The 12841-nt window shown below is 40.2% G+C and overlaps 1 protein-coding gene across 2 annotated transcripts in view; it reads right to left on the reverse strand.

The window, feature by feature from the left end:
* The window catches only part of LOC129103514 (estrogen receptor beta-like), a 30951-nt gene extending 18369 nt beyond the window's left edge, over nt 1-12582 (reverse strand). The window contains exons 1-2 of one of the 2 annotated variants that reach the window (XM_054614015.1): nt 12393-12582; nt 528-1046 (exon numbers count right to left, since the gene is read on the reverse strand). In XM_054614015.1, the coding sequence (XP_054469990.1) occupies nt 528-961 (434 nt within the window). In that variant the 5' untranslated portion in view covers nt 962-1046; nt 12393-12582. Of the gene's footprint in view, nt 1-527; nt 1047-5938; nt 6023-12392 lie in introns of those variants that run through there. The other variant, XM_054614016.1, reaches the window with a different exon arrangement.
* Nucleotides 12583-12841: the final 259 nt, after the last annotated feature.

Below are 12841 nucleotides of genomic sequence, written 5' to 3' on the forward strand. Positions count from 1 at the left end.
TGCACTAAAATCATGCATGGCCGGCCAAGGTAAGGCAACAAAGCAAGGAGAAACTCAGATAACAACAAACAAACTTCATTCTCTGCTCATGTAGACATTACCCCTCTATATCTTTACATAGAAAATAATTGTTTGATGCTACAATGATGTTCAGAGTGTTGAACACAGCTCCTTTAAAAGATACTATGTCACAGTCCAAAAGCACACAACAGCAGAATTCAGTGAAGATTGCAGCCAAGCCACGACACGCATCTAAATTACACTGCACGGTTTTAAGTAGGCTTCTCCACTCCAAAACACGTAGCCACATTTCTTTTGCCTCAAAACGTGTTTAAAGACAGCCGAGGGACAAAGCTTCTTGGCTTCTAGAGGTCCATTCAAAGAAAAGTAAATAGCAGAAGGTTTTCAATTTCTGACCATTTTTCCCCTCAAACACTCCACCAACTGGCACTCACCAAACAATTTTATCATCATTTACAGTTATTGCTATACTTTGACCATCCATGGATCAATGTCAGTGAACCTACCTGCCGGCCAGGCTGTGGGTTTTAGCTTCCAGCCAGGGTGCATGCGGGCTGGGTTCATTGTAGACGAGAGGCTGAGGGCAGCGCAGAGTCAGTGAGGGCATGTTGGGGTGGGTGTGGGTGTGGGAGGGCCAGAAGGCCGCCGGGCTAATGGGGGAGCACAGAGACGACGGGCTGTCAGTAATGGGCGGCCTGGCGTAGCTCAGCACCGACGGGCTGTAGAAGGTCAGCGGTCCGTGGCCGTGGTTGTACTCGTGGCTATTGTCCGTGTACGGGGAGGGGATGCAGACGGTTTGGCTGTCCATGCCCAGAGGAGGGCTGTACACGGGGGGCGGGAGTCCGCAGGAGCTCGGCCTCTCTGAGGATTTGCTGGAGTCCACCTCCTGGAGCTGAAGCAGCGGTATCGGGTCAGCGTCCAGCCTGGGGGAGCAGGCCATGTCAGAGGGAGCCTACTCTTCACACTGATGATGGATATGGTGGTGCAGCCGGTTCCTCTATTGCATGTTATAGTGAAGACAAGTCCTGTGGTAGAGGGGGGGGGACACTGCGGTTAGAATATGAAATGCAGATTTGAACAATAACAAAAAAGGCTACAAGACAAACACACAGAGAGTCAACTAGCCAGAGCCCAATAAGTACTGATTAGGTGATATGCAGGTTAAAAAAAAAACATTTCAATGTAGAACAGGTCCGAACTTCATCTTAGATCACAGTGAACAATGTCAGTCAGTCAACACTTCCAGATTCAAATATGAAAAAAAACTTCTACTGAATGGAATGTCAGGAAATTTCCCAGAGGATGAATTGTAATGACTTTTGGTGAACTCGCTATATTACTTGCCTGTTGAGGCTTACCATTTCATCCATTGTAAACTAAAACCACACATTGTCTGAAGCACATTTTGTTTTATAAATAAAAAAAGGCAAAAAAAACATTTATTTGCAGCCCAGTTTGAATGGCTTTATTTGTAAAAGACACATTTGCATTTGTATAAGAAATTGAAGCATACAATTGAACACTGTTGAGTTTCTGTTGGAATGAAGGCAGACATTGTTGACAAAACACTCACTGAGATATGAAGATTATGAGCGAATGATTTCTATTCCTCAATGAAGGCACCTTTTCTTGGAAATGAAAAAGACCAGACGTACCGAGTCAAATCTTATGGTTAATTGAACTGCATTAAGCTCTCTACCATTATTGACCTGCTGTGACTCAGCTCCGTTCATTGGGAGTCAACAGGGTACTGACTGCGGTGTTGCTATTGTTCGAGGACACTCGGGAATGGACATGAAAACACAAGATAATGGGATGTTTTCTTTGCCGAGTGCATCACAGTCAGAGGGTCAAATGAAATCATGCTGCAGCACGTGTGGACACGATCTGAGAAAAAGGGACCTTTAACAAAACACATTTAAAGCCCTTTTTTCCACCGAAGGATCTATTCCAGGAACAATTCTGGGAACTCAAGGACTTCACCTCCATTTAAAGCGAAAAAACAGAGGCTAGATCTAATTTCAGGTACTTTGGGTGGTGTTTGAAGCACTGCACATTGCTGATTGATCAAACACAAGCCATGAGACTAACTATCTACAATGACATGTACAATGTTCATTCACGCTGTCTGCGAGCTCTGATTGTTTGTGATATTAATAATAGTTCTTTGTATTGGGATGTCCAGTAATGTATACTGAGGTTTAAAAGAAAAAAATAAATGTTATGGAGTAAGACTTTGCAAGGACTCAACAGCTATGAAAAAGTAAAACTAATCCCAACTTCATTTGATAAATGCTTCAATGCAGTTACATAAAAAAAAAAAAAACACTCAGCAGGCACTAGAGCAAGAACCAATCGCAAGAACAGATTTGTACCTTCGTGGCATTTATGAAAATGAACTGCAATCACAATTGTTCTCATCTATACAATTTTCTCTATATTAAGCACAAGTGGTGGCCATGACAGCTTCATAAAGCTAAACATTTGCAATGTATAATGATATAACTTAGAATAAAGAAAGTCTCTCAGGAAATATTTAAAGGAGAGATTCAGGAGAGGAATATAAAGGTGTTCATCCACAAGTACAAAAGACTGTGTTGTCTATGAATAACAATCTCTAGAGTTTAGTTCCTGTGGCTCCTAAAAACTTAATGTACTCAAAATCAGAATACGAGTTAGAATTATTCACAGAATGTGCTCCTGATCCACATCAGATATCAAAGCATTAACCTAAGGTGCTCTGTGGACAGGCGAACGCCAAAAAGCCTCAGCAAACAGCTCTGTATTAATTTACAATGTATTCAAACTATGGACACTTGTTCCAGACAAAAACATATTAAAGAAAGAAAAAAACATAAAGTCATCTGCCCCCGTGACCTCACGCAGCTTGCTCAATCCTGTTACCAAACTGTGCCAGAGAAGCCATGAGCTGTTCATAACCAAGGATCTGGTAGCTCTGCTCGGTGAACCCCCGACACCAGGAAACACACAGGTGGGATGTCTGGGAAGTTTAAGGGTTTTAAGTGTGGTAATGGATATTTGTGCCTACATTTAGGCTTTACAGCTACAGTAGATCACATTAGAGTGACCCACAATTCACAATTATAAAGATAATTATTAATGCAAAAATGGACTCAGTAATGTCACTTACACAGCAATATATCTATTTAAAGCTTACTGATGTTAGCAACCATTAGCAACCAAAAGCTACTTATCATTCTGGACCAAGACCGGCTGTAGCAGCAAAACCTGTGTACATTTTATTGATTATAAATTGAACTTTAAATGTTAAATTCAAACTTTCACTTTGAAGAGTAACTTTTACCCATCGTGAACAAAGTCATTGTGACGTCAACCATTGGACTGCAGCTTTGAAGCCTCGATTTCGGCCGTCGCCATCTAGGATTTTTGCAACCAGTGAACGAAAGTGCCCATATTTGGACTGAGGAGGAGTGACGTAAAGACCCCGGATAAGTCTCTGGTGTGGACCTGTCAATCAGTGTGTAGCCCCGCCCTAAAGCATCCCCTGCTTTATGGTCTGTTTGACTCTAAATGGAGCATCATTTACTAAATGAACATCATGCTGTATTGAAGAAGACTTGAAACTAGAGATTGAGACCATAAACTCATGTTTACAATGTTCACTGAGGGAATAGAAGACTTATGTTTGCCCCCTGCTGTGCATTAGAAAGAATGCAAGTTCCCGTCTGCTTTTACCATAAGACAGAAAAAAAACCTTTTAGAAAACTTTATAACTTCGTCTCTTCCTGGTGTCCAAGTTTCCAACAACACATAAATTGAGCAAATGTGACAATCAATTTGCTTAATTAAGTGGCTTCAAAATGTAGCAGATACAGAATACATAACCAAAATATAGAAGTATTGGTTGCTGATAACCATTATTTTGAAATTCTGAAAAGTTTACCAACACTTGATGCTGGGGGGAGTGTGAAAGCTCAGATGGGGTCATTCTAAAGCTTTCAATCTGTGATGTGACTGCAGAGTGGACAGAAGACACCATGCCAAACAGTCGCAAGGTCAATCACATCAACAGTCAACATGTGCATCACACATGTCAGGTCAAAGCGGCCTTAAGCAAAACAATGCACCCATTTAGCTGTTCACTCTGACAACATGCTACCAAGTTCCTAATTTAGGGGCTGGATTTGAAGGCTTTTCTATATTTGCTTTTAACTTAATACACTGTTTGTCAGTTGTCCATCATGTGTTGATAATAAACATCACAGCTGGTACTGTAAACTCGGGTATCATGGAACTTTTCCCAGTTTCCATTTTCAGAGTAACTTCTTAGTGACTTGGAAGCTTTGAACGCACCATTAGTTTTGTTCTTTTTCAGGCTGTACGGTTCAAGATCATGGTTCCAGTTCATCCCCTGAATTGAGATGCAGCTAATATCATTTAGATGAACTGTTTTCACTATCGGATAAGACTAGAAGACACTGAGAATCGACCGACATGGTTTCTCATTGATTACCTAAATCATGGCGGCCCGCCACAATGCCTTGTGGGTGTGCCTTTTGTAGCCGTGTCATGACCACTCATTTCTATAAACCCAATCAAGTTTTTAGAAGAGCGCAAAGTTCATCATAGATCTAGCATCTGAATGTTGCTCTCAACACCACATTGATGTATTTAACTTTTTTTAGATGTACAAATTTTCTTACGGCAGAGAATGCCCACAACCCCCTAAGAGGAGTCATCCCCCAAAATACACTTGCAGAATTTATTCCATGTGCTTGTGATTTATCTCACATTATATCTTTTCAAAATGGCTGGTTCAACTTTTGAAGGTAACATAAGGAGACACAGAAATGGGAGTAAAAATGGTCGGGAACATTCAATTTACGCACAAATTGGCTCTTCTCCCGGTTTATAGTAAAGGACTGTTGTTAACTAGGTTGTAATGGTTTGAAATTTCTAAACAGTGGGTTCCCAGAAGAAAAAGTTTGGGATACACTGCCCAAGAGGTTCCGAGGTCCACCCACTACAGTGTCACTAAATCCTGTGGGAAATACTGGACCACCTACAGTGAAAACTCTAAACACAGCAATCCGTTAACTATGATAAGTATTTAGAAGATGTGATAGAATTTAACTCCAAACACAAGAACCTCCAGAAATATTAAAGCAGTACACGTCTTTTGAGCACTAAGGGCCAAAAAAAAGGAAGCTTTTTGTTGACAGGAACCGGCGACTCATGAAATGTACTCAGTCTGGCGTCCAAGCAGATAATCCTCCAGTCCTCCAATGACTAATGTGGGTCCACATTTTAAACCAAAGAAGCTAAATTAGCTGGCTACGATGGACTCAAATCAATAAAAATGAATTTAAGCAACTTCAACAAGATTGTAGACTCCAGCCACGTATTTATTGTTTGTTTACGTAGATGAAGTTTATTTTTGTTAACTTTCCAGTTTTGATATTTTGCTTGAAAAGGGATTTGACTTGACTGGCAGAGAAGATTGTTTAGTTCTCCAGCCTTTTGATCGACATTCATGCAGGAATACTTTGTGTCTCCATTGGTTGGGAGTGCCGTTGGATAATGCCGTCTATAAATCCACTGTTAATCGTATTGAAAATGTTATTGTGACCATGAGAACTGAACTTTAAGAGCTAAACTAACATGAGCAAGGTTTATAAAACAGGCGACTAAAAAGGGAGGAGGGCTGGATTCTGCAGCTTTATGTCTGAAAATTAATTTGTTTAATAAACCTGAATATCCTCTCAGATTTGCCAGAATTAAACACTCAAAGCCTGGATTTATGAATTAAATTTCTAGTCTGTGATTTATACGTTGCTTAAAAAAAAGCCTGAAAATAAACATTTCACCACCCGAAGCTCAAATAAACTGCACAAATCAATCAAAAGACATCAAAAAGATTAAACGCCTCACTTACTTCTGCGGGCTGCGTGGCACAACAGTTGGGCTTTTACCAATCGACTGTTAAAAAAAAACTGTTTTGTCAGAACGTTTGGCCGAAGTTTGAGCTTTGGACAGACTGGTGTTCATGGCAGCCGTCCACGGCAAACCACCAGGCAGGCAAGGGTCAAAAGGACACTGTTTTAATGCAACTCTGTCTTTCATTCACATATTGCCACTAATCTGGTCTTCAAAACAAACAGGCCTACGGAGCTGCTGTTTTTGCGTTATTTCTTTTTTATTTCATTTCCAAAAGAACAAAAACTTACGGAATTGTTCCCAAAATATATATTCAAATATAGGGACAAACACATGAAGACAATCCTCCAGGAAGGACATCTATGTATACTGTACCGATATACAATGTACACGTACTTATAGACCTGATGATCATCAAGTATTTGATTAAATATCTTAATCATTTTTGACATTCTATGTACTAAACAATTAATCAAAAAACATATATATATATATATATATAGATAGATAGTCATTCTTGCAGCTCCACACTTTACCTCACCCTTGTTAATGTATTCTGGTTTTGAGTACTGAGTTTTCTTTAATCATTTATTCTTCTTAGTCTATAAACACAAGGCCAACAGCTACAAATACGGAGCTTTCTGGTCAATGGCTGCTTATAAACTTGGTAATATTCTAAATGTGAACTTTTTCTACTCTTTTAAAATAGTCTGTGCAATAAATAGAAATGCAGGATGTGTTTTTATTTCCACATCTAGTCTAAATATGTTTTTAACGAACTGGCACTCTAATTTTGATTCATGAATGAACAACAATAAAAACACCCTGCACAAAGAGTCCATCCAAGACTTTTTTTTTTTTTTTTTTTCATCTCGTAATAATTGGATATCACATGAAGAAAATACTCTATTGATACCGTTTCTGTCCACAAATGTAGCTCAGGGCTGCCCCCTTTGGAGGATAGAAGATAAGGTCAAAGTCTGTCTGCACCAACACACATGTCTTTTTAGGAGCAGTTCTTTAAAAACAACCAGGTTCCAGAGGGCACATTTTGCAGTTAGGCTGTAACAAAGTGTGATTCAGCAACAAGAAATATCACAAGTGAGTTGCATGACAGGAACAAGAATGAAAATACAATATGTTCGACCAGAGCGTGCATGCTTTGCAGGCCAGTATATTAAAGAAACCTGTTTATTTCTTGTGTACAAAGGGAGAACGGAGCCCCTTCTCTCCTCAGAACGGGGCTACGAGCCAGCAGCACATACCCAAACACAAAGACCACCTCAGCCAAACCATCAGCCAGCCCCAACCCCTCCATTCTCCCTCAGCCTTACAAAGCCAACAAGGAGCTGCTGGAGGAGAAGAGCCGTGCTGAACTGAAGAGGAGGACAGATAACATGGGAGCTGGAGGAGTGAGGGGCTTCAGCAGCATCGACAGGCTGATTACGGTGGAGTAATTGTACCTGTCGCTGCTGCTGCTGAACCGTCTACCCGCCAGACAGGTCTGTCTAGTCTACTGTACTCCAAAATATACCCCACATCCTTAGTAAGTCATCTTCTTTTGAGAGTCTCAATTTTCTCTTAAAAAAAAAGAAAAAGGTAGAACATCAGAGATTCAGTTATTTTATTATAAGACTAAATTTACATGGATTAAAAAAAAAAAGGTGCAGACTTTTACAAATCAGTTTATTTTAGTCAAACTAACGGATACCTTACCAATTTAGTAGTGGAGCAGAAAAAATATTATTTATTAAGCCCCGCCCCCCGCTGATACTCCACGCTGTATCTATAGAATCAAAGTTTTAGGGCTGGACCCGAATTTTTGACGATTGGGTTATTAGTTCACCGAGTAGATATTTGATTTTCAACTTTAGTATTCAATTTTCTTTTATTATTAAAAACCAAATCTTTTGGAAATGCATCTCATTCATGAACAAATAAAAAAGCAAACAACAAAACCCACAGACATTTTAAAACTGTTTCAACAGAGAGCATCTACATTTGCTTAAATGTTAGACATCCTTATAAAAAGAATGACTTTATATTAACATATCTTTACTGGCTATGGATCATTTACCCCTGAAAATCCAGTATTGGGCTGTAGTGAACATTTGATTTTATTATTTTGGTTTTCGCTGCACATATTGGGGGTAACGATCAAATATCATCAATGCAAAGATAAAAACATAAATAAATAAATCTTTAAGTCAAGCCTTTATTGTGAAATTCCAACGGCATTCACCATTTCAAGTGTACTTCCTTCCTAAACGTCTTGCTTTTAAAGTCTTTAACGTCGTTCTGATTAAAGTGACGTGGGTTAGCCCCCCCGAAGCAATAGCCACAATTTCAGCTCAGGCTCACTAAAGGTGGTCTGACCTTTAGTGACCTTTACCAGCTCATCAGCATTGACCAGCAACCAGCCTTTCAACAACTGGAGGTCTATTTTATCATCTAGAAGAGACCAGTAATAAAGCTGTTGCATGTAACTGATTGTGTTAATTTGTCACATGATATGGTGTCATATCAATCACATGAAATAAACCCGATCGAAATCTTATGGTGGCAGACTTTGTGATATCAGCAAATATCCTTTCATGGTCCAAAGAATCAACATAATATTGGAACGTGATGAAAGTTGCGAGCGGCATATAGAAGGTGAGGGAGTGTCCACATCACTGAGCCACAGTGCAAACAAATAGTGGGACAGCTCCGTGTTGCATTCATTTACAGACGAACAGCAGCAAAGTTCTGCCAAAAAAGGTACAAATGACAAAGTGCAATTGAGCAAGACACTTTTCACCTTTGCCCTGAGGCCTGCTTGCATATAATGGGTGTTCCCATCAATAAAAGGGTAATAGTTCTTCATCTGTCCATGATTATCAGACATAAGATGGTTTCAACATACAGTATTACTAACTATATACATCTTATTCAATATAACATAACAAATGTTAATGACAAATTAGATATGCAGATTGAATATAAATACTTATATGTACCAATATTAAAGATAATTTTAATTGGACAAGTTTAATGCCGAGAAGTTACACGCCAAGGTCTTCGTCCATAAACTAACACCAGCTGCAGTAACATGGGTCAGAAGAAGTACGTCTATTTTTTACATCATGGAGAAAATGATGCGTTTATGTGGAACCATGTCTGACCTCCATGCACCACCACGTGTTCATTTAGACCTCCAATCAATATCGGGTCCATTTACAGACGTAACAGGGTTAGCAATGGTGAAATGAAGATATTAGGGTGAGGTGGTTGAAGGTAGGGGTGTTATGATTTTGTTTCTAATTCAAAAATCGATCGAAAATAAGCTTTTGACCGTAGAATTCAAAAGCAGGATTGGCTATTCTCACTGTATATTCTTACCCTGTGAGTTACATGTGCAATAATGAACTCTTCATTGACAGAAAAACTGCAGTTTGTAGGCTGCAGAAGGTTTAGAGACAGCCCCCCCAGCAAGAGAATCGGTTGCATGTCTACGTTGCTTTGTACAGTAAAGCATGAAGGTGTCGACAGGGACTTAACGGTGCCTTCAGGCGTACCTCGTAAACTCTGAGAAAATGAACCCGTTGTTGTAAAGTCCTCTCCTGCCTGTCTACATAAGTGGGTCTTCTTATTCGTTGTTTAACAGTTTGTTCCCAACTCACATGTTAAATAAATTATATAAATTCAACGATATTGACTTTGAATGGTACATTCCCAAAGAAATATCAATCTTGGTACCATGTAACATCGCTTTTTAAAGAAGAACTTGAATATGTATGAGTAAGACTGGGCTGAAAAATCAAAGTTTGAATTGCATTGTGGACTTAAAATCGGATGTCAAATCAAATTGTGTATTTGGAGAAACTTGAGAGCCCTAGTTATGGTATACTACGGTTTTGTTTACATTATTTTGTTCCTCATTGAAAACCATGTGCATCCTTCAGGGTTTAAAAAACATGCTGAATGTATTTCCTGTCTCAAACATTTGCAAAGCTTTTTAGAAATGCTTGGAAACACAAGCTTTCAGTTTTCTTCTCTGCATTTACGGCCTCTGCCTCTGCAGAAATGTGCATCAAATCATGGCACAGTGACAGTTCCAGTTCCGTCTTACAGTTTTTCCATCTTAAAAAGACAAAAACACGTTCAATAAACTTACAAGTAAACGGATGGAAAATGTCTCCTCAGATTTTTATTATTTCACATTAATGAAGTGACAATCGAAGTAGTTCCCTGTTAGTTTTCTGTCGTTGTTTCAGCTCTATACTGGAGTGTGTTAAACATCAAGAAGTCAAGGTCAAGTCTCCATATGCAGAACTAGTGGAATAGTACTGCGAGCGTCAGTGCGATCCCACGCTTTTCATCAAGTTCACGTTGACCAACAGAGCTTCAACGTTTCTATCAACCTACTAGAAAAACCCAAAGCGTCCAAACAAACCGCTTTCAACGTGTTTACTGTGATCACACCCTGATACTACTCACAGTGACTGCACTACCACTGAGGCACGACACCCTCCTCTCGCTCTCTCTCTCTCTCTCTCTCTCTCTCGCTCTGCTGGCTAACCTGCCTGGAAACACCCCAGCGAGGGCGCCATGCAGGGAGGAAACAAAACGTGCGGCGCCGTGTTTTAGTTACACGCTGTGCTCGGGTATCTTTGGGTGATGGACGGCCTGTGGATGGAGCCGAGGGGGGTGGGGGGGGGGTGTATCAAATTGTCGAGCAGCGTGACCTTGAAGAGGTTTTTTTTTTCGGCGCCGGACCGGTTTGGAATGCCTTTCAACGTGGGCGAAAACCCGGAGAACGGAAGGGGATGTGCTTAAAGTCCAACTGCTTATTTCTGGTAACGGCAGGACTTCCCTCCGTCCTCCCCTCCACGCACACGCATATGCTTTCAACTCCCCCCCCCCCCGTCAGCTCAGTTATTCACAAGAGAAAAAAAAAAAAAAAGGAATCTGGTATTTACAGCAACAGCCAGATTGTGATTACACCGTGAGCAGTGTCAAGGCTGTGGAGAGGAGGGTGACAGGCGTACATCCTCACTGGGGTCTGCAGAGCTCGAGGAGCAGAAGCAGATACGGTCCTTTTTTGTTGATGAGATAAAAATTAAAATTAAAATTAAAAGAAATCACCAGAGGCGTCAAAAAGATTAGAGTGCAAACCGAATATCCCTTAAAAAGAAAAACCACAGCAATGATGAATAAACTGTGAAGGAACTCCGTGTGAAAGCCTGGAGGGAGAATTTGATTAAAAAAAACTAAAATAAAATAAAACCTCATTAAAGTCCTTTTTTTAAGTTCTGCAGACACACTTCCTGGAGGAATCTAATGGGAATATTAAACTGATTGTTGTTTGATTTATGCCTACTGTTCTGTGCAGAGGCAGAGAGATCTTGGATGAAACGTTCATCCATATTTGGCTGCACAGACATATTAGAAACAACGGAAATGAGATGGTTTTTTTGACGTAGTTCTTCTTTACAGGAAGCTCCTTACATAAAATAATCCCTACGGAATGTTTTGTCTTTCTTTCACACACTCGTTTCTATCCATTACAAGTAAGTAAATAATACATATTTGACTTTTTGCAGAAGATATTGAAACTGGGAACAAAATAACAGTTACAACCCTGGATTGTCCCAAATCTTTCCAATACATGTTGTCACTGGGCTACATTCTCTAGAGTGCAACACAAATGGAAATAAAAATACATATTTTCCATTTTTTTTGCTGGTGGACAACCGGTGGCGTCCGGTCTGGACTCACAGGTCTCCACGTCTCCTCTGAGACACGGAGGAGGATGCAGCCAAAGGAAATGGAACGAGTCTGATATCTGTCCAAGTACTTAATGTAATATGTACAAATACTACTCTGTGTTTTAAAGGCAACATGGAAGAAAAGTGTTCGGGAAATGTAACCAGCTTAACCTCATCTGCTGAGGATGATGGTGTGGGACGATTAAAGGATCCAGATCTGCTACCAGATGGAATCTGTGGTGAGATTGTTCAGTCAACATCTCGAGTCTCTCTGCAGCTTTTATGGGTTAACTTAACAACACAAACACAACATTATCACATTAACATGCATTTCCCTATTAGTGCTGGAATAAGTTTTATAGTTATGAAATGATTTTATAAAAGAGATTTGTTCCTGTGTGGGTTCTGGTTTATTTATTTATTAAAACACACCTGCCTTACATTGATATGAAGAAAGAAATATATGTTTCTACACAAATTTGATGCAAGTTTTCCATAAAGTGAATTAAACTCATGAACCAGATGAACAGTGCAGTCTGATCTAGCAGCTGACTGCTGTGTGATGACTGTCTGCTTCCAGGAACAGAGCACCTGTTGGGAACGACTTCACCTTAAAGCGGTCAAACTTCTCCTCTTTCCTCCTTAATGGAAAAGTTTGCAATCAAAAAAAACAAAAATTACATATTCTTTCATATCACAAACCTGTGTCTCTGGAGCTGGTCAGCTGTTTGGACTTTTGGTCGCTTCTCACACCTCCGTGGCAGCAAAGGCAGGAAAAGAAGAACCGTGGAGCTGGAAGAGGAGCTCGCTCCTGTGGGAGTATTCCTCCGTGTTAGTCCTCCAGGGTCGTCTCCATTCCCGGTTTGTCACCAACATGTCCCTTCGTGCCCTCTGCGGCTCTCACAGTGCCAGGTTTAAGGTTCGGCCGGTTTGGAGACGTCACTGGCCACGCCTGTTTGGAGAGGTGCCCAAACGCTGCGCACCAGGAGGGTCAGGAGCTCCACTGATGATGTTAGAACCACCAAGAGAACCAATGCTGTGTGTTTATAGTCATGCATTACACGTCTGTCATATAATAATAATAAAAAATCATAATAATAAATAAAAAGATAGAAGGATTAGAACTTTCCCTCTGTGATTCTGTGAGTTAA

This window comes from Anoplopoma fimbria, chromosome 15, assembly GCF_027596085.1.
Source record: "Anoplopoma fimbria isolate UVic2021 breed Golden Eagle Sablefish chromosome 15, Afim_UVic_2022, whole genome shotgun sequence".
In the NCBI taxonomy this organism is placed as follows: domain Eukaryota; kingdom Metazoa; phylum Chordata; class Actinopteri; order Perciformes; family Anoplopomatidae; genus Anoplopoma; species Anoplopoma fimbria.